This window comes from Heliangelus exortis, chromosome 9 (genome assembly GCF_036169615.1).
Source record: "Heliangelus exortis chromosome 9, bHelExo1.hap1, whole genome shotgun sequence".
NCBI lineage: Eukaryota > Metazoa > Chordata > Aves > Apodiformes > Trochilidae > Heliangelus > Heliangelus exortis.
The window spans coordinates 11,670,044-11,696,648 of NC_092430.1; the positions used below are offsets into that span (position 1 = coordinate 11,670,044).

The following is a 26,605-nucleotide window of genomic DNA, read 5'->3' on the forward strand; positions in this document are numbered from 1 at the left end:
CTTGGCCGGCAGCAGCGGCCTCTTGGCGTCCCCGTGCCCTCGGAGGAGGCGTGCGGGGGTGGGGAGCGGGGTCCCGGCGGAGCGCGCTGTAACTGCAGGCGGGAGCCGTCCTGTTGGCACCAGCTCGTCCCCGGATTCGGGTGCGGAGCGTTGGTTAATGCCCGAGTTTTACCCGTGCCCGCGTACGTGTTGGTTTCGGTCGTGGCGAAAGCCCTGATCCCCCGTTGGGCTGGAGCCTTGGTGGGGTTAGTTTCCAACTTGCGTGTGTGAAGGAAAACCATAACCTGAGATCGAGTCTCGTTCGATTTTCTCTGGAATGACAAATTTCACAGAATCACGCGGCTGCTCCCCCCTCTCCTCACTGTACCCGCTCTGCTGCTGCCTGGAGTTGATGTTGGGTGGGTTTGCAGACCCCAAGCCCCGGTAGCGGAGGAGTTGTGGCCAACTTGCCCGGGAAGCCCGGGCCTGGCTGGCTGACGGGAGCAGCTCGGGGCTTCCCGCTCCCTCGGACGGGAGGGGGCGGTGTTCTGGGGGTCCGCACTGGTAGCTGGTAGGGTGCAGGTTAGCGATCACTGACACTCTCCCACTCAGCCTTGTTGCAGGTTTTAGGCCAGAAGTATATAAATCTTTAAATCTTCCAGTGTGTTGTTTTGGGCTTCTTTTTTTTGTTTGTTTGTTTGGTTTTTGTTTGTTTATTTTTGTTAAATTTTGTGTGCGAGTGTGTAAATCAGTCAAGAAAAGAAGCCACGTTTTGGCTTAGGAATTTGCAGTGCTGTGTAGATCAATAAATTTCCCCATTTTTGTATTCAGCTAAAAGAATTTTTTTGGAGGGGGGTGGGTTTGCTGCTAGGAAGCTGGAAAGTAGTTACAGGGAGTCTTTGCATATTTACCTGATTGATTTTATTAGAGTAGGAAAATTTTATTTTTGTTTCCCCTTATGATCTGTTCCAAATATTGCTAGGAAACATTTTTTTTTTGGATCTTGTGTTTGGCTTGGAACTGCAACTTAGAGATGGATAGAAGACTAGTAGTAAAGTAGGTCTTAATTTATGGAGAATGGCTTCCAGGGAATAAGGCATTTAAGGATTTCAAGTATAATTAGACATAGAGTAATAATTTATTTATTTCTGTGACCAATAACATGGTACACAGAACAAACCTAGATGTGATCCCTTTCTTTCACAGTTACACTGGGCTTTTTGTTTTATTGTGTGCTATTTCTGTACTGGTGATAGTATTTTTTAATATGGAATAATACTTTATAAGAGTTGTTTCCTGTCCTAGATGTCAGTTCTGCAGAGGTGTGTGCAGACACTTGACTCCTTGTATTGAGTCATCCATCCCGTTGAAGTCAGTAGGGAATATGAAGTCAAACCTGCGTGTTAGTCTGTTGAGGAGGTCCTGTACCTTGCTGTCATCATACAGCTCCCACTCACCCCTCAGTTTCACATTACATTGGATGTGTTTCCAATGGTCTTTTTACCACGCTCTTCATTCTAGATTTTCTTGTTATTTTTTGTCAGTTATTTTATGTGTCAAAGAAGACAGTGGTAGTACATGAGAATGCTTTTGTTCAAAAGTGAAATAAAATGAGACATGCTTAGATCCTTGGATTTTCCTGCAGCCTCAGCTTTCTCAGGGGTGGGGGGAGTGGGCAGGCTGTGGTATCTTTTTTTTTAGTCATCATTTCATGTCTGCTTGTGGTATCTATATCTATAGAGATATTTCTCTGATATGTGCAGAAAGAAGTATGACATAATAGTATTAAATTAGTATTTTTAAATTAATCTATAACCACAAGGATAAAAATATCTTTTTAGTTGAAAAAGAAAAATTATGAATGAAATGTCTGTGTGAAAATATTACGGCTTAGTAATCTAAGCAAATAATATTTTTTCTCCATTTCTTACAGTATTTTTTTAATCAAACATTTTTGGTTTTTAGTAGTTTAAGATGAATTTACTTATATATTGAAGTTGAAGTTTTAGACTGCATTTCTTTTTGGCACCTTGCATTTGCAAGTTATAAGAATAATTATACTTGCAAAGCAAACATGTCTTGAAGACTCCATAGCTATGTTTCAGTGGCAATTCCAAGATGTGCCTTTGCTGGTTTCTAGCCTACCTCCTGGGATGACATAGTGATATTTTATTTTCTGTGTCCTGTGAAGAGCTGTGACCTAGCTGTTGAGGACTTCAACACTTACAGTACAATACAGTTTCTGTCCTTCAGAATGTGTGGTGTTTGTTCTTTGGTCTTCGTGTCCAAATACTGATTTTGAACATGTAGCCACTTGTTTTATATTGTAAAATCCATCTTACTTCAGTCAGGCATTAGCTGTTTCATTAAACATTTTACAACAATCTCTGGTGATGGTACAGGTCCAGGAGTCCTACTGCGTGTGTTGCTGTCATAATAGTTGCCTTTTACAATACTGTCAGCTTCTAAATAACTTTGACTTTCCAATGTGAAGTGTGTTGCAAAAGCATCATCTGTTCCATTGTCACTTTGAAATTAGGATAGCTAGATATGTGCTTGAGATTTCCACTAATCTAAATAGGAAAGAAGGACAAAATAAAGGAAGATAAAATAGAGATTGCCCAAGACTGCTCAGGAGGTCAGTGAAGGATTTAATTCTAAAATGGGAGATACTGAAGACTTTAAATTATTATCTTGATGTATTGAAATATTAGCTACTTAATGACTCTGCCATTTTCTTATTTTATATTCTTATAATAGTGACTTTCACTGTACAGATTTGGTTCTGTGGCAGAAGAGATTATCAACTTGGACCAAGCTGTAGGTTTCCCCATTTTTCATTCTAGGAGAGGTTTTAACCGTATTCCTTAATCTTAAATGCATTTCTCAGGCTTTTGAGTAGGTTATGTGTTAATTAAATGTTGAAGAACAGGTATTACTTGCTTGTGAATGGACAGCTGTCCTTGGATATGTTAGTGCATGAAGAGTGGCAACTTAAAATCTGTGCATGTGGTGAATTCCAGTTAGATACAGTGTTATGCAGGATGGTGAAACTCATGATTTTTAGCTTTCCCTGTATTGTTCAACTGGTGACCAGAAGCAGGAGAGGGAGTAAGTGCATTCCTCTGTAGATGGCAATATAAAAGAAATTGTCCTTCTCATTCCCTCTCTAGTAGTAGAAACTTAAATATTGGCAGGTAATGTTGATCTGAGTTTAAGGTTGTAATGGAATAGCATTCCTTGCAAGTACTTTAGTGAAAACCATTTTAATTTTATTTTTGTGTCTGAAGTGATGTGTATTCAAATAATGAATAATATTAATATGCACTACTCCAGTAAATATAAAGAGTCAATAGAATAGCCATAAAGTTATTTCCAAGTCTTTGCAAGCATTTGTTTTCTAGACAGTTTGATAGAGTAAGAAAGAAGAAGAAGAAAAAAACCTCTCTGCCTTTGCTGGATTTTAACACATTAATTTAGTCTGTGATTCCATTTACTTTTCCTTGGTATCCCTGCTGACACAAACAGGTCTCAGACTTAGCTACTTTCCCCTCCCAAATGTTGTCCTCTTTAGTTGATCTGGTGTAATTCTGAGTGGGTAGAGGAGCCTGCTATGAATTAGCAAGTGGTTTGTCTGAACCTCCATGAATCTCTCTCTCCTAGGATCTCAGATCTGGAAAAGGGATCTAGTTCAGTGTGAGCAGCTGCCTAATGTGGGATCAGATTCAGTGGAAGGTGTTGAAGCAGGGGAGGAGTTTCTCACACCGGGGTTTCTCATAAACAATTTACCCTGAAGCTATTAGTTTTAGCAAGGGCAGGGCATTTATTTTCGTTTAAGTTGTAGCCATTACAGTTGTAAAAATAACATTTAGCATTTGGAAGGCCACAGGATTGTCTTTTGGGTTTTATTGGCAGCTTTTGTTGCTCTGTGTTGCTTTACTAAGTGGCTTCAATATTAGTGGGAAAAAAATGTATATGTTATACAGCATATTTTAAATATTTGTGAAATAACATGTCTGCCAGTTTTGCCCAGAGGTAGTTAAATTTGGAGAAGCTGTGAAGAACTGGATTTGGGGGCACTTGTGCTGCTGACAAGAAGGAAGATTTGGGAGAGCAGTCATCTTGTCTGTGTTGTCTTTGGAAGCTGCTGTTAAGCTGGAAGAAAATTTAAACATCGGAATCTGAGGGATGGCTCTCTGCTTTTGCTTCTCATAGGAATTTGTAAATCTCATTTACGACAGTGCTGTTAAGACTTTTTTTTTTCTCATTCTTTTGAAGGTTGAGTAAACTTGGCTAGACTCAATAATGCAGCTTTGAGTGACTTGACCTTCAAGACTGTGATTGGACAGGGCTGTATTTTACTGGAATGCTATTTCAGCAGCCTGAATTGCTATTTAAGTTATACTGGCACATTTCTTTGAAGGACCTGTGCAGTGAAAGTGATTGAAAAAGTGATCCAGCTGCAAAATAGGCTAGTTTAGCAGAAAAAACGTGAAGAAAGGTTTAATGCAGAGTGGTAGAGGATATTTGTAGCTTTTTTTTTGGTTTGTTTTTGTTTCTGTTTGTTTTCTTTTTGTTTTCTTGGGATGACTGAAAGGTGGACTTACTGCATTTTTTTCTGTCAATGTTTTGAACCTGAAGGAGATATCCTCCCATCTTAGATGTCATTCAGTGCCTGAGAGAGCTATGGGTATGTTTCTTCCAACAGTTAGTTCCGTTGAGCTAATTAACATCATGATAAGATGGAAAAATAACCCTGATCCAGGTTTTGGCACAGGTGGGCAATATCTGAAATGCTCTTCTCTGAATGTTAGAAAGACTTTGTGATTCTGCAGAGTCGAGTCAGCTGGTTCCTCTTTAGGAAACAAGTATTTCCCTTTTTTTCGCAGCAGTGCAGATGGATGCAAAGTGCAGTGACGTGAGAAGTCGTTTTTTTAACAGCTGGTGCTTAGAAAAAGGCAGATAGTGTGTTGTGAAGAATAATTTTGTGCTTTGTGGTACAGTTGCTTGGATGGTCAGAAGCAGTACCAAACTTATCAGCTGAAGTTACAGATCGGAAGATAAGACCTTAAAAATAACTATTTAAGGAGGAGAATAGCATGGGTCTGTAAAACTACTAGTTGCTGTGGGAGAATGTTAGTTTAAAAGCTAAATCTGCTATTAGAACTTTTCAAAGTGCATGTTAGTATAAATTCTGATGCTTGTCTGATGTTTGAGGTGGCTCACTGCACAATGCTGTGGTCCCTTTTGGTGAGCTGGGGACTGCTGCTATGCTCCTAGCTTGGTGACTTCCAGCCGTTTTCGATCAGTGACCTGTTCCTGCTGCTAGTCCACACAATCTTGTGTGCTGCCACACACTGAAGGGCTTGCCAGGCAGTATCATCTGCTCTGTTGCTGGAGAAACAAATTTAGTCTCTTTTACTTTTCTTACATTCTTTATCGGGATGTTGTGTTTTAACAGCCATTGTACTGAGTGCTGGTACTGTTAACGTCTGTGATGCCTTGCTTGTGGTCCTCCCTGTAAGCAGCTGCAGCACCCACCCCTTTTGGAAGGTGTTGCTATTCAAAACCTCTCTAAATGAAGCAGGTGTGGAATATTGAGAAATAGTTATTTCATGCTGCTGTTGCAGAACAGCCTCCTTGCCCTGAGCAGTGCTAGGTCTAAGCTGTCAACACATTAAAGCAGACTCACCTTTGAGATTTATCTTTTTACTGCAGGTCTGATTTTTTTTAATTCTTTTTAAAGTTTGTTTTGTTGTGGGTTGTGTTTTTTTGGTTTTGGTTGGTGGTTTTTTTTTTTTTTTTTTGTGTGTGTGTGTGTGTGTTATTTTTTTTAAGGTGGAATTGTAACTGTTTTGTTGGCTACTGCAAAGTGGTAGGAGACAAGCCCTGAAACTATTTTGCAGTGTCTTTAATCTGTGATGTTGTGCTTCAGATTCATAAACTCTCTATGAGACAACCTATTTCCTTTAGCTACATTTTTGTAGCTTGAACTGTGGATAACAGATTACTGATTTCAGTGCTGTGGGAAGTTGTGAATCATAAAAAGCAACCATCACCAAATACAGAGGAAAAGTTTGCAGGATGCTTATTGTACTTGGTTCCATGTGTATTTTAATGAACTGCTGCTGACACACATGAACTAAACTTCTTTTTAACTTCTGTGCACAGATGTGCCTTGTGAGTAATGTCTAGTGTTGCAGGGAAGTGGATTTGGAAGGTATTCAAGAGTAATATTTGTGTTCTTTTCCCTTTCTCATTCTTAAAGCAAAAAACAAAACCAAACAAAACCCCTCAAAACCAAAAAACAAACCCTAGGAGTCTTTAAAGGAGTCTTTTGCTTCTCCCTTTGAAAGATAAATCTGTGTCTCTCTTTACCATTCAGAACTTAATTTTGTCTCTTGAGGTGCTGTCTACCATTTTGGCTAAATTGATTTGACTGTAAAACGTAGGAATATACTTGTCCAAAGATGTTTCTATCTTAGTTGATGAAAAAACATTTTGCAAAATGAAATCAAAGTTAGTAAATTGCTTTCCAGAGTAGCATTTGGTGCTTGTCTGTTTTAGAAAACTGGAGATGAACACTATATATTATAATATATAAATTCCTGGCAATAAGATGTGCTAACGTTCTGTAAGTAATGAACAGGTTTGACATAATGGAAGTGTTTTAACTTAAATTTCAGTTTAGGTATCAATTTTGTACTAGGCAGTTCATGTCTTAATAGGTGAAGTTATGTCAGTGATGTTTGCTGGAACTTGGACATTACATAATTTGAAAATGTGTTCAGTCCTGTTTGGAGTGTTCTCCACCACATTAACTCATTAAAAAATCTATGCAAATATTGTATATATGGTGGCTTATGTGTTAAAGTTCAGTTACAGATTAAAGTAGTAATGTTAATTAGTACACACTCACAAACTGGACTTTAATTAGGGCTCTGAAGGTCTATGCACAACATACTAAAAGCACTTCTGGAAATAGTTTTATAGTACAGCAAACACAATTAAGTCCTTTATGTAATCTTTAACAGCTTTTAATGACAACTTTTGCAGATTCAGTGTAAAAAAGTTAATCTTTTTTCCTTGCAGTGGTGTGAGTGCCATGTTTATAGAATCCAGCTGTAGAAATTTAGGTGTTTTTAATGGGACCAAGAACAGTCTATCTTTAATCCCTTATTTGCCTTGTATTGACATTTGTTCATGTTGTGACTCTGTTCAGGTATGTCATTAAAATACTTTACATGTATCCTAGTTCTTGTGTATTTGGATGTCAAAGTTGAACTGAAAATCACATCCCAAGATCTGAATAAAGAAAGCTAGAAGTTGGGTTATTTTCCTGTGCCTCACCTCCTCTTCATTCTCTCTTCAGGTCAGAGGGCCAGATGCAGTACACACCACTGGATCTGCTGATTCTCATGTAAGTCCAAAATATTTAAAAACAAAGCAAAGCAAACCTAATAAAAAATATCCAACCATACCCACAAGCACAGAATAGGCCTGTGCTCTAAAGAAAACATTGGGTATCTAATCTGTGGGTGTTTGTAATTGAAACATTGATTTTCATGGTTAAAAATCTTCCTTGAAGCTTTCAAACAATCAGTGTAGGAAGCTCTGCTGTGTGATACTTCACTTGTAATAGCTACTTGAACAGGAAGATGCTGTAAGGAATATGTGTTTCTTTCTTACACTTCTTATACTGAGGCATAGTTCAAAATCTGGGATGATTAATTGCAGGAATCACTGTATATTAAAGTGCCTTTCTGTGTACAGTTGGCCTCCCAAAAATGAGACAGTGTGACCCTAATTTCATCTATTATTTTTCATTCTAATAGAAAATGCTTAAAGCAAACTGTAAGAATAATTACCTAGTCTTTTTTTTTTTTCTTCCACTGGAGAGACCTTTGCCTCCTCACGTGGTTGATATGTTACTTGAAGGCCTACCTATTTCTGAGCTAGAATGAAAACAGGCAGCAAGAGACAAGCAGTGTTAGCACCAGACAATTAATTCTGTGGCTTGTATTTTCTTCAAGATTTCAGTTGGGTGTTTTTTTTAATATGAAAAAGTCAATTACCACCTGTTAAATTGCTTGTAAGGTAACATTACTCATGTTGTGATAGCAGAAACTTTTCATAAAGAAGTAGGTACTTTTATTGATTTGCTTTACGTGCTACAATTTGGAAAATTACTCTTTAAGTCTCTTGAGTATTTGTGTTATCCATGGAAGTGGGATTCAGTACTTTGTGCCTTTTTACAGTAAATGCAGCGTTATGTGTAAAGGGATTTTGCTTTCATACTGTGATTTGATTACTCAGCTAGAAGTTTTCTCTTTGCTTCCATCATTTGCTTTACTCTTTTCTCTGCTTTATTTTCTGTGTTTTGAAGGATGAAGACTTTCAAATTTAGTGTAGCTCTTGTGAACTGCATTTGGTTAATAATAATGTTATAATTATCTACTGAAATGTAACTGGGAGACATAAATGGGTTCAATCTTGTTAACTTCATGTTGCTCCATCCACTCTGATGGTGGTGGTTGTTTTTTCTGCTTTCTAAACTGAGGAGATTTTAGTGCCAGAACCCATGTTATTTTGCAGCTTCTTCCCACATGTCACTAGAACAGACATACTTGTGGCTGATGTGTTTATATCCAGGGTAAGCCTTGGGTAGGAGTGTAGTATTTGTTTTGTCTGCATTGCTCTGCCATAGCCATGTGCCCGCTTTTTGACAAGACTGTATATTGTTTTAATACTGAAATATAAGCTGTATTTCAGACATCAGAAATCTAATTTTATTACCTTAAACCCCACACAAGTGCATGAAAAGCTGCTGATAAACATCTTACAGCAGCTCATGTTGACAAACATAGTGCCATAAATCAGATAACTCCACAGACAATGCTGCATTAATGTTAACTGATAGTTTGCCTTTTAATGATGAAGTAGGGAATGTTTTTCAAAGCAATACACAGTGTTGTGGTCATATGCTTGATACAGATTTAGCAGGTGTTTGTGATACTAAACAAGGATTATAAATGGAAGGTTTTTCAAGCAGTTGTCTTTTACAGTGGTTTTTGTATGTAAAAAATTCTGAATAGGAAGCCAATCCTATAAATAAAACTGTTTACAAAGAAAATAATTCCTAGATAAAGATCCTTTTGCAGCTGGTGTCTGAATTTTTAAAATAATATCACAGTTGTTCACCTTATTTCTCTTGGTGTTTTGTTAAATTTAGCTGATTTTTGTTTTAAAGTACTGTCATAGCCAAAATGGTAGTTTTACGTAAGCATGGCTACACCCTGTGTAAGAGCATGCAAAATAATTCGAAGATAAAGTCTAATAGCTTATTTATTTTTCTTGTGACGGTTCTTATATGAATGACTGTGTTAAGCCAGGAGTTTCCAGAGAACTTCCATGCCTTTTCTCTCTTTTCCTTCCTATTGCCCATGCCTTTTGAAAATCATCTTCATCCTGTTGCTTTTACTTTTGCAACACTTTACTGCATGTTAAATACTTAGAGTCTTAAGAATTTTAATTCCATACTCTAGAAATTATTGTTGCATTGAGTCCTTCCACATAAAGTTTCTGATCTAGAACAAGGTAAAGAATAACATTGTTTTACTTGTTTTATAAACAATTTAATGTTTGTTTTCTTACTCCTTTTGCAGCCTTTAATGGAAAGCAAACTTAAAGCATTCAGTATTGGCAAAATGAGTGCTGCCAAACGAACTCTGAGCAAGAAGGAACAAGAAGAATTAAAAAAGAAGGTAATGGTAAACAGTGAAAATTCTGGCTTTGTGCAGAACTGAAATAAGTTTGTTTTCAGATTACAACCAGCTTTACCACCATATTTCCTTATTTTGAAAGCTGTAGTTTTCTAAGAACAGCAGTGAATTTTATTTATGCATTTTAATATGTTCTTGGAATCCATGTCATTGGAGAGAGAGAGAGAGAGACTCTTTCTGTGGAAGAAATCAAGTTTAGTTTTGAGTTCAATACTAGATCACAATAATAAACTGATTGTCTTCATTTTAATCAATGCAAGAGTCATCACCCTAGGTTGTTGGATTAACAGGTTCTCTGGAAAATACATAAAGGTGATTCTGTTGTTAATTCTCCTTCAGTCACATATTGTGTAAAGATATATACATATATATTGTTCTCTGATGATCAGGTCAATAAAGCTCCAGTCTCATAATGCTGTTTTTTCTTATGATCTCTTCTAACTGGTATCTTTTGAACACTAAATTGCCATGTAAATGCAATGTAAAATGAAGTCATATTTGAGCATACAGGGCCTTATTTGCTTTAAGTATTATATGCTGTGTTCTTCCCACATTTCTAAGAAATTTGAATTCTGCCTAAATTTGAAACTAATTTGATGCAATTTATAGCATGAACTCCAGAAAATGAAAAGGAGTGTCACATAGCTAATTCAAGAACAGCTGTCTAGTGAAGGTTTTTCTCTGATGATAGTAAATAGATTCTCATTTGCTATGTAGGAGGATGAGAAAGCTGCTGCAGAAATTTATGAAGAATTCCTTGCTGCCTTTGAAGGAAGTGATGGTAATAAAGTGAAAACGTTTGTAAGAGGAGGCATCGTTAATGCATCTAAAGGTATAACTAATATTTTTTTGGTGGTAGTGAATCATTTGGCTTTGAGTAAAGATAAAGACTTGCATTGAGTTGCATTTTAAAATCAGCATGTTACATTAGAAGCAATAAGAGAAACTTGATGCTATAATCTTCTTTATGCTTTGACTCATTCATTAGATAGGTAGTGGAATGATTTGTCTTGTAAATCTCAGAGGAAAAAGTGCTTTGTTTTAAAATATCTAATCTTTCTTCTTCATGCTAAAGGATGTTAATTTTTTTTTAAGGAATTAATGTATTAAATTGAATCAACAAGACTAGAGAAGAATAGCATTCTTTCAAATGAACAATATTGTGCAGCATTAGTTAATGCAATTTAAAAAAAAATTCTCTTCAATTTCAGAGGAGCATGAAACGGATGAAAAACGGGGTAAAATCTATAAGCCTTCATCACGATTTTCAGATCAAAAAAACCAACCAAACCAGCCATCTAATGAGAAGCCTCCATCCCTCTTAATGATAGAAACGAAAAAGCCTGTAAGTTTCTTAATTCAATATTAACCCCATACTTTGAAAGTATTTACAAGTGATTAGAAAAAAGTCTGTGTGATTATGCAGAGAGTTTTTCATTAGTATTTATCACATATTAAGGTGGAAATTTTGATTGGCTTAATCTCATATCAGATAACAAGATGATGCTGAAGTCCAGTAGCCCTGTATCCAGCATGATATACCTAGTACAAAGTACTTTGTAGTATAAAGCTTTGATTTGCCTGCTGTTTCTTTACTGTGTGCCACTTAACAGAGGCAGACTTCTCAGGAGTACAGATTTAGTGACTGTTGCAAAGTAACAGTATCTCCAGTCCTGAGAATTTGTGAAACTTTCAAAGCAATTCTTCTTGCTGCCATCTGTTTCTAGGATTTATAGCTTAAAAAAAATGACTTTTTCATAGATTCAAGTTTGTGTTGGTAAGGTTTTTTAAATTATTTTTTATATGTGGTGGTGTTTGAGAAGTCTCTAGCTCTTTGAATTTTAACAAAAATTGAAGAGCTTGCATATGTTTGAAGCTGAACACCCTGGGTTTTATTTAATTTATTTTTACTTCTGCATGGTTTGATACTTTTTTGTGTTCTTAAACTGAAATTTCATCATAAAAAGTAATGGAGATACAACCAACAAACTTAGTCTTCAAGCCAACTGATAATTACCTATGGTTACTGTTACTACTGTGTATGTTAATGTGTAGTTAATGTCTTGGGCATGTTTTAATAGAGCTTAATAGAATTTTTAAGCTGAAGTATATGATACTGCCTGTTAGGGTGGGAAATGAGATAAGATACAATGTGAGAATTGTGGTTAAACCTATCCTAGCCTCCAGCTTTAAACAAAACTGAGGTTTAGACTAGTGGGATAATACTGAATGGCAGTTTTGATTTTCATTGTATGTAAAGCTCTACAGTTACAGAAATGAATTGTAGCATTTTTTTATTATGCAAGTATATGTACTGTAAGAATATTACTGCTTTTCAAATTTGTCATAAGTACTTATCAAGTAATGCAATCAGTTTACTCACTTGCCCTGTCCAATGGTGATTGAAGATAATGAGGTAAAAATGATTTTATTTATTTGGCAGACCATCCCCAAAAACAAAAACAAACAAACAACTATGCCTGGGGTGAGTAGGAAGTCCAGTTATTCCAAAGCTGTAGTGTGTAACACAATAAATATTTTGTATGTCTGCCTATCGGAAACGTTTTCATTTAAATTTGGTTATATGAAAGCAATGTTGTTGAAGATAGGAGTTCAAATGAGTTAGTTAAGATGCATATATTACAGTAAAAAAAATTACATTATCCATATTCTTTGTCATTCAAGAGTGCTTTTGTTTTTGGTTTTTTTTGGAGATCTTGAACAATTTAGAGTACCTGTTCCTTCAGACCTGTATTTATATCTGAAAGGAAGCAAGAAAGAAATTTTCACATAGAATTTTTTTGTCTGTGAATAAAATAAATGAAAAAATATATATGTAAGATAACTTACATATATATATATATACACACACATATATCAGTTTAGAGCATGATGGTTTGCTAGGGTTATAATCAGCTTCTAAGTTTCTGGAACAAACTGTCAAAATACATCACAGATATTAAATTTGGCTGTTGTAGATAGAGCATTTGATCACACATGCTGCATTGTAGTAGTGAAAAGTAACAAAATTTAGTATATCCTTAATTTTGTATTTTCTAGCTTTGTGTTTGATAGCAGTCAGTCTTAATGTTTTCAAGTTTGTTTTTTGGTTTTTGTTGTTTTTTTTAGTTTTGTTTGAAAGCTGTGGGTAAAATATGCATGGACATTATCTAAAATTTTGTTACATATATAATTTTTCATTTTTGTTTCATTTAATTTGCTGAAATTTTGGCTGATATATCTTTAATTTCAGCCTTTGAAGAAAGGAGAGAAGGAAAAGAAAAAGAGTAATTTGGAACTTTTTAAAGAAGAATTAAAGCAGTAAGTTTGACTAGTTTTTACTGTGAATAAAAAAGATGGAAGGTTTTAACTTTTTTTTTACAGGCAATATTTAGGATCATTTTTGTTAAGGTGTTTCCCAGAGTAGGCTTTTGTTTTCTTTTTCCCTCAAATGCTTGTGGAATGGTGTGACTTAATTACACAGAATACGAACATAGCTTAGTAGATGCTTGTTGTGGGTGTCTGCTGTTTGTCAGGATAATCAGTTGCCATCTAATTAGTTGTCTGGTGTTCCTTGAGACTTCTGCCCTTCCTTATGCTGATTGGTATCACGCAATGTTTACCATTAGTGCCAAAAAGGACTTGTGTTTTGAAATGAGTGTTGACCAGAGGTTACAGAATGATGAAAAAACAAACCAGGAAAGCCCTGTGTGCTGGTGTAAATACTAGTCTGTTGAAATTAATGGGTTTCCTTGCATGTCACTGATTTTGACCTTTGAAACAGTTTGGTACTGCCTTCCTTATCAGAAAATAACCAAAACGGTTAACCAAAAAAAGTACATACAAAATCAGAAAGTATTTCAGAGAATCCCCTTAAGTGACTGGCTGGCTATGTTTCCAAAGCCAGCTAAGATGATTTTGGATCAGCTAGGTGTGAATAGAAGCTTTGATCAACCAGAATCAACCAGCCATCTACCTGGATAAAAAACGGAAACCTAGGTTTGTTTGTTTGGCAGCTGCTGTCAGTATGCTACAAGTGGAACTTGAGATGCATTTTTGTCATACATAGCAAGTGTAGATGAGAACAGTTGTTAGTGTGGTGCCATGCATTGTTGAAGTTAGTGAAGGTACAGGAAGATGAATAAGTGCTGTAATGGGTGAGATTGTTCAGGGGGTTTGGAATTGACTTTTGTCTTGATGATGATGCAGCAAAGAGATTTGTAGCAATTTGAAATGTGTGTGAGACTGAGGGAGAATAAGATGTTTTGTCAGTGTCTCTAGAGCTATATCCAGAGGAGTGGTACTTTGAGATTGAGCTTTTTTATTAATGCAGGAATAACTTGTAATTAAAGTTTAGAGGTATTTTCAGCTCACATAATTTTAAAAGAAGCTGGATAATGGTTTGGAAAGCAGATTTTTTCACTGATGACTGTGTAATACAACAGAAAGAACAGCACACATATTAAGTGTAACTGAATGACCTTTGCCCTAATGGTAGAGATGGAAAACAAAATACTCAGTATATATTAGAAGACAATAGGCACTGCCTTATAAATCCATAAAAAAGAAAACCAACTGGATGCTGGGTTGCATCAACAAGGGCATCACCACTAAAGAAAAGTCATCATCCCACTTTACTCAGTGCTTGTCAGGCCACACTTGGAATACTGTGTTCAGTTCTGGTCCCCACTATACAAAAAAGACGTGGACCAGCTGGAAAGTGTCCAGAGAAGGGGCACAACGGTGATCAACGGACTGGGAAGCTGGTTGTATGAGGAGAGGCTGAGAGAATTGGTTTCCTTCAGCCTGGAGAAGAGAAGGCTTAGGGGAGACCTTATTGCCATGTTTTAAAGTGTGGCTTCTAATAAGATGGAGACTCCCTTTTTAAAAGGAGTCACATGGAAAAGATGTAGGATAATGGGTGCAAGTGACTCCTGGGGAGATCCTTATGGAAAACCAGAAGAAAATTCTTCAATGTGAGAACAATCACACATTGGAATAATCTCCCCAGGGTGGATTCCCCAGTACTGGACACTTCTAAGACTCAGCATGCTAGGGTGCTGGGCCACCTCATCTAAACTGTGTTCCCGTGAAGTCATATTGAACCAGATAACCCCTGAAGTCCCTTCCAACCTGATATTCTATGTTTCTATAAAATTTCTTATGAGTAGTAGCTACTCTCTGGTCATTAGTGTAAACAAATTGACATCCTTGTGTTCCTGGTGCACATTACCTTTGTACAAGGATTTAAGGCCAGACTACAAAGAGCCAAATAGGTCCTTGTGTGAGTACTATCCTTAGAAGTCTAAACAGAGGCAAGGCCCTATGTGTTGTAGAAATGGTCATATGGGTTGACAGCCTACATGAATAAGGCTTGAAAGAGGTAGGAGGAGAAACAGGAGTTCTGAGCATTTTGAAAAGTCACTAGATCTCTGACAGTTGGAATTTGGGTCGCTTTTTCAGAGCACTGTTCTTCTGATCTAATCTGCTTCTCAAACTAAGTCAGTTTTGTTTGAGATTAAAACACAGTATGAATGAGGATTGGAGCTGGAATAATTCTGATATATATTCTAGTGGATTTTTAAAAAATCAAGCATATTTTTCAATTTGAAATGTTTTTAAAGCCTATTGTTTAATAAAAAAAATCCTCATATTTCTAAAGGTATTTTTAGAATGAAATAGTATAATTACTTATATTAAACGTGTTTTGTAGAATACAGGAGGAACGTGATGAAAGGCATAAAACAAAAGGTAGATTGAGTCGGTTTGAGCCACCCCAGTCAGATTCAGATGGCCAACGGCGTTCAAGTAAGTAGATGTTAATTTTTATGTTTGCTTGGGCCACAAAACTTGTAGACTAAATACTGTATATATTTCTTTTACTTATTTAGTGGATGCTCCGTCAAGAAGAAACAGATCGTCTGGTGGTAATATAGATTCTTTTCTCATTCAATATAATGTTGTCACTTAAATGCATGACAGGGATTATAACTTTTTTTTCTATGTTTTCCTCTATCACTGTAGTACTGGATGATTATGCACCAGGGTCACATGATGTTGGAGATCCAAGCACAACAAATTTGTATCTTGGAAACATCAATCCTCAAGTAAGTTTGAAGTGAAGGAATGAAGTGCAGTGTTGTAATGCTTGGGTGCTGATGAATTTTTTTCAGTAACAGTTTTCCCCCTTTTTTATTTTAAGCCATACACATATGTTTAAACCCTTATATTAGGTACGGTTGGTGACTGTAGAGGCAGTATTCATTTAAATAAAAACTCTGTAGCTGATGATGCCAAAATGAAGGCTTAGACTATATTTGGACGATAATATGAATGAGTACCTTAGAAATACAGTATCAAGATGCTAATTTTCACCTTTTTCCACATAGATGAATGAAGAGATGTTATGTCAAGAATTTGGACGCTTTGGACCATTAGCTAGTGTTAAAATTATGTGGCCAAGGACTGATGAAGAAAGAGCAAGAGAAAGAAATTGTGGCTTTGTTGCCTTTATGAACAGGAGAGATGCTGAAAGAGCATTGAAGAATTTAAATGGTAAGCAGATTTCTCTGTTTGTAATTGTAATTATATTGATAGAAATATTGAGGAGTAATTGTAAGCATATCTTCAAGTTGTTGTATCAGAATTGTGATAGGTATGCTGAAACTTCAGTAGGTACCACACTGGCAGTGATTTTAGCTGTTTTACTGGCAGCTGAATGCAATCAAACTATAGCATACACAGAGGCTGGGAATACTGGTGGCTTGGCTGTGATAAAAATGTAAAGTTTCTGACTATTTTGAAGATGGAAGTGGGAAGTAATATTTGATAATCTATACTCTGGAAACAGACTAGTGCAAAGGATATAATCAATAATTGGTGGTAAGTGTGCTGTGTTCCCTGGAATAAAGCTTGAATTCCTGATACCGAAGATGTAACTGTATTTACAGACATGTAATACATATGTGTTGCCTATGGACTATCTTGTCTATCCTTTATTTTAAAAAAATGGAAGAAAACACCTTATGGGATGAAGAAATCAATGTCCTTACAGTTCAGGAAGAGCCTTAAAATCAAATATCAGCATCCTTGGCAAAGAGAACAGAATATGTATAGCCTACTCAAAATGGTCCTTAGGACCGTTAGTAAGTAGGCTTGCAGTATGTATGTAGCTGGTCTAATTGGCTAGTATATGTCTTTATGAATGACTTAATTTGATATTTTTTGTATGAAGTGCAGAAATAATCTAAAAATTACTCTGTGCATTCTGATGTGATTAATATGAAGTGTAAAAAAATTTTCCTCAAATAATTCAGGTATTTGTATACTGTAGTCTCCTGAAAATGTACATTGGGGAAAATCAATGAACTGATTAATGTGCTAGGCTTTCATTTGCACATAATGTAGTCTGATAGATGTGATACAATAATCAACAATGTAAGCAAGAAGTAAACTTGAGCAGGCAAACCTAATGTTTCATTTGCATGGTTAAATCTTGAGTGATGCAGAACCAGTTTATAACAGAATAGTGGTTTTGTTTTGTGGTTTGATTTTTTTGTGTGTTTTTTAATTTTACTTTCACTTTTTCAGGCAAGATGATAATGTCGTTTGAAATGAAGCTAGGCTGGGGCAAAGCTGTACCTATACCTCCACATCCAATATACATTCCACCTTCTATGATGGAGCATACCCTTCCACCTCCTCCATCAGGACTGCCTTTTAATGCCCAGCCTAGGGAGAGATTGAAGAATCCTAATGCTCCAATGTTGCCGCCACCAAAAAACAAAGAAGATTTTGAGAAGGTAACTTACAGTACCCTGGGCCATATCTCATTGTTAAATACTGCATCTGTGCCAGTATTGCAGTGGCTTCATAGATTTGCATTGTTCAGGCTGACTTTGGCAGCCCTAGTGTACAACTCACTGGCTCCCTGCTGTAGTCCAAGGGAACCTACTTAAATCCTGAAGCTCTGTTTCTTGTCTGTGTTAGGGTACAGTATATTGGGTCTTATTTTATTTTAGTGCTGCTTTAAATCTGGCTATCGTTTTCCCCCTCCAGGCTCCCTGGATTTTTTTCTCCTACGTCCCCCCATTTTGTTGGCTGCCAAATTGCACTATCTAAATTGTTTTTGTTAGAGAAAATACTGAGTTTTAATTTGGGTAGCATTATTTTTACACTAGGGGAGTTGATGTATTTTGTGTAGGAGGTAATTAATCTGGACATTCAGTAAGTATTATATACTACTTATGGAGTCAGTTTTCAAACTTTTTCTGGAATATTAGCTGATTAAAAAGGGTAAGTATATTAGAATCTCAAACCAACATGAATTACATTTGTAAGAATTTGTTGATTTTTTGAATTACACTTAAATATTAGGTTTTGGTTTTTTTTTTTCCTAAGACTTGGGAATAAAGTAATACCAACTTTGATCCAAGTCATATAGTTTAGAATCTTTTAAATTTAAGAACTCTTTTCTTAATTATATTCAGCTTAGTACCTATTCAGTGCATCAATGTACATTCTGACAGGAATGTTCTGATACTTTGTCTTTAGTGAACCTTTATGGTTCACTGACACAACCATTTGCATTTTGTGTAATTGCTTAGTTATAACTTCACAGCAGAGATTGCCTGCAAAACTTGTGATAGATGTGTAGTATTTTCATTGCATATGTATATTTTTGCTTGTTACTTGTTAACAATACTCACATATTCTATGTTTATTATCTGATGTGACTTCATATACAGACTCTGTCGCAAGCCATAGTCAAAGTGGTTATCCCAACAGAAAGGTACATGTTTTTCTTTATTATTACTGATCTAAATATAGAAAATTTCCCCTTCGGAATTTTAAAGAAAAATGGTGATGTTGAGGAAAAGGTAATGGCTTCACTGAGCAATGGTTCTTTCATGACACTTGGGAGAAATGTGTGTTTTACAGACTTAGAATCTTAATATCTTTTTAGGGAAGATTGACTGAAGTAGTTATCTTTTGCATTGAATTTGAGTACTAGAAATAGTTGCAGAATAATTTTGTGAGTGAACACTAGGATAAAAAAGCTTTGTCTTAGAGGTGTTGTACAAATGCTGACATAACAATCAGTACTTCATAGTTAAGATGCAGCTGTCTCCACTGTGGTGCTGGATTTATTGCTCTTTTTTTTTTTTTTTTGGGGGGGGGGGTTTTGTGGTTTTTTTGTTTGGTTTTTTTGTGTTTGTTTGTTTGATTTGGACAATTTGTAACCGAGTTAAAAATAATTTTTTATTTCTGTTATTTTTTTAATGTGCCACAGTTAATAACTTTGGTCATTGAAAAAGGTAGTTCTGTACTGCAAGGGTCTTTTTACATTTTGGTTCCCATGGATGCTCCTATCTTCACGTTAGTCTAGGTAAACTCTTGCTCAGTTAAGCTAAAACCTTCTCCCAAACACAGGAACACAACACTGTTTTAAAACTAAATAAGCACAAAAGATTACCAAATTCTCTTTGACATTGGCCTTGGTGAGCAACACCAGCTGAACTGTCTGCGGCAGCGGGGGACCAGGAAAACATCATGGGATGGATTGGGAAAGTATACAGTTTTTGACCAGACATTGGTACGATCGGCTCCAATAAATGTGGTTTTATTATAACTGAAAAACTTTTTTTGTTGGCCAACTTAATGAAATTTTAAAATAATGCACTTAAAGCTATCATCTTTTTCTACTACACTGTTTTTAACTGTCACAAAGTCCTTTTTTTCTTTTTTTTTTCTACATGTGTGGGGAGGGACAAAAGGTTTGCAAGGCTAGTGACAGGGATATATTAACATTTCTCCATAGATGCTCAAATACAGTCATAATTTTGATGAAATTTTAGGACAGTACATTTTCTGTACTGAAGTGAATAATTAGGGCGACCAGGGCACATCTTGTTTTGGCAAACATCGAGTAGAAGAACAAGTACTATTTATAGAACTGCAGTGGCTTCAGAGTAATTAACCTTCAGAGAAAAATGTGTTTCCATTTTATTTACTGTAGCATTTTGAAAACTCATATGGTAAAAATGCTCGCATTATTTGAATTGTATTTGAAAATACTTGTTTGGTTTTCTTCCCCAGTGACATCTAAAGGAGCTAGTGACAATTTCTAATACTATTACACAGTGAATTGCATACTCCAAAATTTTTGACTGATTTCAGTTGGGATAAAACATTTAATCCATTTAATTATTCTCTTTTGTTTAAAAATTATCAATACTATTTTTTTTCCTTGCTTTTTAGCAAGAAGAAACCTTGAGTATATGTAATGAGGATTTCTTCTCTGAGAAATTAACTTTCCAACTAGTCTTGTATACCAAAATGCATGGAACACCTTCTTTTAGATATGGGATATACTGAATTCTTTTTCATGCATCTGAAGTCTTTCCAAAGCAGATGTTCTTGTTCAAGCATAAGCTGATCTTATGCAACTTTATTGTACTTGATGAAAGAAAAACTAGATGAAAAACAATGGTATGGTTCTGCAGGAAGACAGAAATCTACTTGACTTTAAATAAATTAATGGTGTAGTAGCACAGAGGCTTGAAAGCTAATTGTAATATTTTTTTTGTACTGTTGTTTTCAAATACAGTTCAAATAACAAGATCAGGCTCGCTATTCAGATTTTCAGAACACTACTTTAAATAAAATGGGTACAGAATTATTGAGACTATGGCCTCTCTACAATTTGTCTGGGATTATAAAAAACAAACGGACAGGAAAATTGAGCTGTAGGTAGCTGCTTGGGTTTTTTGTGTAATATCTGAGGCAAATGTAGGTTTAATGCTAGTTCGTATCAAAAAGAATATTTGCTAAGTTTGCAGATGGCAGGAGCAGGTTTTTGCTGCTGTGTTTTTAAGTGGAATTTTTTTCATGTAGTGCATTGTATCTATGGCAGAACTTTGAATACATGCGATAGAAAATAATCACTTCATTACTAAGACGCAGTAGAAGATTCTGCAGCTTTTCAATGAAACAATTTTTGAATTTTAAGAATGCATCACATTCAAAGGATATGCTGAGAAGCTTTTGATATATATAGATAGTCTATATTTGAAAATTTAAGATCCTGTTTCCAAAAAACCTCAAAAGTTTGGAAACTGCAGATTTTAATTCTTGATTGAGCTTGTTTGACCCTTTCCTGGTAGGATGTTTATAAGTGACTCTGCATTTTCAGATGTGGCTTGAAATATTGCACTTCATATCTGATTCTTTCCTGTGTCAGGATGTAGTGCTGAATGAAACAAATAGAGATTTTGAATTTTATTATTATTTTTTTTTAATTTATGACTTGATTCACTTGAGTGGATGAGGGAGGAAACACTTGATGGTCTGACACAAAATGATGCAGCGTTTTGTTCTATGTCAATAGTTGAGTCTTGACTGAAAAAAGATGACATTTATTAAAGCCATTGCCTTGTTTGGCACCAAGAAGGCTTTTTTTTTTTTTTTTTTTTCTTTCCTTTTCACACTTGATTTGTTTGAAATACTGTTTCTACTGAATATTCAAAAGTATATGTGTTTACTTTAGAGCATAACAGTCTGCCACTTGTTCCTGTGTAAAGGAACTAACACTTTGTCTTAGTTCTAAGAAATTTAGACGTGGGCTTAGTTTTTGAGTTATTTGTACTTTGGTGTTCAGTTGCCCATTTTTATGCATAAGGATTATTAAGCTTCTATTAAGCAAGAAATGGTTATAGGCTAAGCTGTGAAAATTCAGGAAAGAGATCTCCTCTTAAATTCTTACTCCACCACCCTTAGGCATGTCTATATTTTAGAATGCCCGTGTCTGTGGTGCAAGGCTATATGTTCCATGTTACTTTATCTTTTATACAGTTTTCTTAACAGTACAGCAAAATAATCTCCTGCACAGTTGTAGTATCTTAGGTGGAGTGTAGTTTTATATAGTGTTAGGTCTGAATCAATTTTTCTTTAACTGTGTTGTTGTTATAGGAATTTGCTCGCTTTGATACATCGAATGATAGAGTTTGTGGTACGGGAAGGGCCAATGTTTGAAGCCATGATCATGAACCGAGAAATCAACAATCCAATGTTCAGGTGCTTATTACTTTGCTTCTCTTCAAAATAGCACAAACTGTTTTCACAGCTGCTAGTATTTTTAATTTCTGAAATACTAGTAAGAGTTGGTTTTACTGTTTTCTAGCTTTATGTGCATACTTAAAACTTGCAGAAGTGCTTATGGCATTTTTTGATGAAGAATGTACTTTTATTCCAGTTGTTACTAATGTGTGCCTGTCAATAAAATACTATGTACACACTAAAAATACATTTGTACATACATATAAACAAAATTACATTTAACACCTACTTTTTTGTGGGATTCAAAGTAGCATACATTTAAAAAAAGAAAAAATTGGTTTCAAACCAGACAGACTAAATGAATGTTAAGTCCAGTCCTGGAGCCTAATTTTTACCCTTCAGCTGGGCATAATTTTTCTTTGATGTTAGTGCAAATGGGATTAAACCTTAGCTGATATAGTGAAGTTGTCAGAATTCCTACCTCTTGCCATTAATCGAATGAAAAAAGGATCAGTTTCCAAATTTCTTGTGAAATGCCTTCTGAAAAAGTCTTCTGAAAAACCTTCTCTGAAAAACTTCTATAAGGGACCACTGAAAAGCTTGTAAAAATGTTTTTTTGCAATAAGGTTGAATACACAAATTTAGAAAATATGCGGTTCAAAATATCTTGTCCATTAAAAATTGGCTGCTATTATTATTACTGTTAATCATTGTTATTCCCTGATCTTGTCAGAGTGTTCCGACAGACAGTTAATTGGTGGAAAACTTCAATACATTTAGAATTCAACCCGAGCAACCAAACTGTATAATAGGAGTTCCTGCACTGCTTGTGCTGAGGTTGCATTTACTGTGTTAGTGGCTCTTTAAACTGACGATTCTTCTGTGTTACTGACAAGCTGCACAGTTGTTCATTCTGACTGCACTTTTTCTGCTTTTAACTTCTATGAAATGCTGTGCCTTTGTGGAATTCTGCACTCTTCTTTCAACGTTTCATATTGATGTGTGTCGTTGCATTTGTTCTGACTGGCTATGCTGTATGTGCACATGGTTTTTTATCTAAATTGAGTTCACTCGGTAGCTGAGGTGGGATTCTGAACAGGTTTTGGTTATGTATGTATTTTTTTAATTTACTTTCTTTGAATTTGCTTCAGTTAAATAATTTGTAACAAGCTTTGTATCTTTCTTTGCTCTTTGGTTTAGGTTTTTATTTGAAAACCAGACTCCAGCCCATGTTTATTATAGATGGAAGCTTTACTCTATTCTTCAGGCAAGTAGAATTTTAGCGACAATTGGTAACTTCAAGCTTAATGAAATAGAAGAACACCCAAATAAAAATACTTCTGTATTTTGGTAGGGAGATGCTCCAACCAAGTGGAGGACAGAAGATTTCCGTATGTTCAAAAATGGATCATTTTGGAGGCCACCACCATTGAATCCATACCTGCATGGGATGTCAGAAGAACAAGAAACAGAAGCATTTGTTGAGGAACCGAATAAGAAGGGGGCGCTTAAGGAAGAGTATGAATTTCCACCATTTTATAGTGCTGTTCTAAGTACTAATCTGCTTGCTTTTTTACCTGTTGTGTTTTTCCAGTTATGTCATTGTGCTTGTCATAGTATTGCTTAGAAGCTGTCCTAACCTTGGTGCTTTTCAGTTAAGTTTTTTTGATGATGCTTGTTGCTGAACACATTCAGATTTGGTTAGATTTTTCATCATTGAACAAAAACTCCTTTCTATCCATGGGTGTGTTAACCCATTAATTGAAGGAGATGGTGAAGAGGAGAGTTTTTGCCCATTTTGTGTCCTTGTCTGTTGGTGAGGGTATACAACACCTTTATTCGATGTTGTTATGATCTCGGGAACTAAACCATTATAATAATTGAAACTCACTGATGCTGTTCATCAGAAAGGAAAATTTGGAGTGGTTGTTAATAGTGGAAAGAGGCAGTTCATCAGAGTTCTTTGCTATGAATTGTAAGCATGGTGGGGGTGGCTGTGGTACTGGAAATACATGTATTCTTTATTTTTCAATTACTATTCTGACTGTGTTCTTAGCATGTGGAATTTCTTCTCATTTCATTATTTTCATCATAGTCATGATACCAGTCATGGTTCTCGAGGTTTTAATCCGTAGTTTCTTGTATTGCTTTTTTTTTTTTTTTAAAAGTCTCAAAAAGATAAGTCTTTTGTGAGTTTTCTCTGTATATGGAGGGCAGGGAAAACCTGAAATAGTTACTTTTTACTAGCTTTCTGAATCTAGTGTTTCATACTCCACAGCAAAAATTACTCACATCCTCTAGATTTATCCATTTTGATTTAGGCTTCAATTAAAAAAATATAATGACTTTTAAAGAAGCTGATCTGCTGCATTTAGGTATTTCTGTGTTGTTTTACTTGATTCCTGCATATAGTGGAGACTTGAGTGGGAATTTTTTGAACTTTGTTTATTTCTGTCATGTGGAGGTATATGTTAACGAGTCACAGAAAAAACTCAGGCAAAAGTATATAAAAATATTTAAAATTGCATTTGTCCTACAGATGGAAAAATCAAAAGCATCATAAAACGGGAATCCCCCAATGTACTGCTAATTTTATATTGAAAGTATTAAAATTCCTGGTATTTCAGACAGAGAGACAAATTAGAGGAAATTCTGCGTGGATTGACACCTCGGAAGAATGATATTGGTGATGCAATGGTTTTCTGCCTAAATAATGCGGAAGCTGCTGAAGAAATTGTAGACTGCATTACAGAATCCTTGTCCATTCTAAAGACTCCTCTTCCTAAGAAGGTGTGGAGATTTTGTATACACTTGTGTTTTGGGGGAAGAGCTCAGTTAGCAGCATGTGCATATAATTTACGAGCATTATTTGATAAGTTTCACATAGCATTGAAGTTTCATGTTAAAATGTGAGCTTGAATTTAAGTATGCTTTTTTCCTTTGGGATTTTGTTACATGTTTGTTATTTCTGAACCTGTGTGTAAATAATGTTCTCTGCCTTACCGATTAGTTGAAAATATCAGAACAGACAGTTCAAATAAGGAAGTAAAAACTGGAATACCATGATCTGTCCTTTTTAACACTGTGTAATACCAGGTTGTAGTGGCTGGTACCCTGTAGCGTAACAGGGACTCGTTACTTGCTGCCTTTTCTAACAATATGGGTTTATTACACTGACTCCTAATTTGGTAGCTCTAGGTAGTTTAAACTCTCTTGTTTTCAGGATAATTTAAGCTGTAGAATCATTAATTTGAACATTCTTTATTGTAGATTGCAAGATTATATCTAGTGTCGGATGTTTTATACAACTCTTCAGCTAAAGTTGCCAATGCTTCCTACTATAGAAAATTGTAAGTACAGCATTTTAGGTGATCAATGATTAAAAAAAATAGAATATCCTTATATTCAGTTTTGTACATCTCTGGATCAATGTTGTGGAGAGTCTGGATACTGTTACAACACTTCTGTATGTTTTGTTGCATAAAAATTTGTAACATGTAGCATGTTGGTGCTTAGCATTGCTTTGTAATGCAAAAAGAAGTGGTTATGCCCTATTACAAGGGACCACTTGCTTAGAAGCTCATAGAGGAGAGAGTAACAGAGTTCCTCTTAACAGGAAGAGAGCTTGTAGATAATACTCAGATTCAGTATAGCAGATAATCCACATGAAGAAAAAATGTTTCAAATGAGGTTTTTTTTTTTTGTAATTAGAAGGTGTTTTTTATTTCGTCATGAAGTTTGGCAGACTTGTAAGGGGAGCATGTACCATGTTTCTAAAATGCTGAGCAGAATTTAGGAAAAATGTCCAAGAGAGAGTACTTGTCCTAATTAGGTATTTGGTAGAATCTACTGCCTGGGGTCTCTCTAGTGTTATGGTAGCATGATGGGCAGTATTTGTCAGGTAAGAAAACTATAGTGATTGCATGTCATGTTTCTTGTTGCAGTGTGTCTTTGCTGTACTAGTTTATTTTTTGCATATTGAGAGAAGCCCAAGGGAAGCCAGGCAGCTGTTACTCACTGAGCTTTCACTAAGGACCAATTTGTGTAAATTAGAATCGAAACATAACTGTGGATTTTTTAAAAATACGAATTTATTTTGAAACAATTCTTTCATTGTATATGCAGTTGTAAAACTCCTTTTATCCTCCTCCAGTCCTTCCAGGCTGTATAAAGAGACTGCAGCAGATGTGAAGATCTTCCTTCACAGTTCTGTTGTTGTCCAAGGTGATTTAATATACAGTAACCATATTTGCTTTATAGTTTGGTTTATGGCTACTATAGCGATCAGAACCTTGTGCTTTTGAGTCCTGTGTCCCAGGTATTTTCATGAATTATATATGTCCAGAAACATATCTTGCAAAGTTTAACCAAAGAAATGTATATGTTTAATTCTAGTTTTGAAACAAAATTATGTCAGATATTCTCTGATCTCAATGCTACTTACCGTACAATACAAGGCCATTTACAGTCTGAAAATTTCAAGGTATGTATTTCATTGTTATTTACATGACGTAGAAGTCAAATAAATCAATGTTCCTGTGCAGGAGGTTGCATCCAGTGATAGGTGGTTTGAATTTCAAGCTTCCTAATTAAACTTTTTTAAAAGATTCTTCTTTGCAATGATAACCTTGAAATGAAGGAAGATAATTAGCACCTAACAGCTGACGTGTATTGGTACATATGTGCAGTTGTGGAGTTGAGAGGATAGCTCTCTAGTACTTGAATTGCAGTTTCAAAGATAAATTTGGTCGTCTCAGTGTGGAAAGAAACTACTGGACAGAAGAGCA

General features: G+C 35.6%; 1 protein-coding gene across 9 annotated transcripts in view; it reads left to right on the plus strand.

Moving 5' to 3' along the window:
- The window catches only part of U2SURP (U2 snRNP associated SURP domain containing), a 50,828-nt gene that overhangs the window by 8,563 nt on the left and 15,660 nt on the right, over window positions 1-26,605 (plus strand). For 3 of the 9 annotated variants that reach the window (XM_071752160.1, XM_071752161.1, XM_071752155.1), the window contains exons 2-19: window positions 7,352-7,399; window positions 9,645-9,743; window positions 10,479-10,593; window positions 10,973-11,106; window positions 12,205-12,246; window positions 13,015-13,082; window positions 15,475-15,569; window positions 15,653-15,688; window positions 15,786-15,868; window positions 16,151-16,316; window positions 17,352-17,563; window positions 18,509-18,552; window positions 21,732-21,836; window positions 23,019-23,089; window positions 23,177-23,336; window positions 24,446-24,608; window positions 25,089-25,168; window positions 26,214-26,301. In XM_071752160.1, coding sequence (XP_071608261.1) covers window positions 9,651-9,743; window positions 10,479-10,593; window positions 10,973-11,106; window positions 12,205-12,246; window positions 13,015-13,082; window positions 15,475-15,569; window positions 15,653-15,688; window positions 15,786-15,868; window positions 16,151-16,316; window positions 17,352-17,563; window positions 18,509-18,552; window positions 21,732-21,836; window positions 23,019-23,089; window positions 23,177-23,336; window positions 24,446-24,608; window positions 25,089-25,168; window positions 26,214-26,301 — 1,755 coding nt within the window. In that variant the 5' untranslated portion in view covers window positions 7,352-7,399; window positions 9,645-9,650. Of the gene's footprint in view, window positions 1-7,351; window positions 7,400-9,644; window positions 9,744-10,478; window positions 10,594-10,972; window positions 11,107-12,204; window positions 12,247-13,014; window positions 13,083-15,474; window positions 15,570-15,652; window positions 15,689-15,785; window positions 15,869-16,150; window positions 16,317-17,351; window positions 17,564-18,508; window positions 18,553-21,731; window positions 21,837-23,018; window positions 23,090-23,172; window positions 23,337-24,445; window positions 24,609-25,088; window positions 25,169-26,213; window positions 26,302-26,605 lie in introns of all 9 variants that reach the window. The other 6 variants (XM_071752162.1, XM_071752159.1, XM_071752156.1 and 3 more) reach the window with 5 other exon arrangements.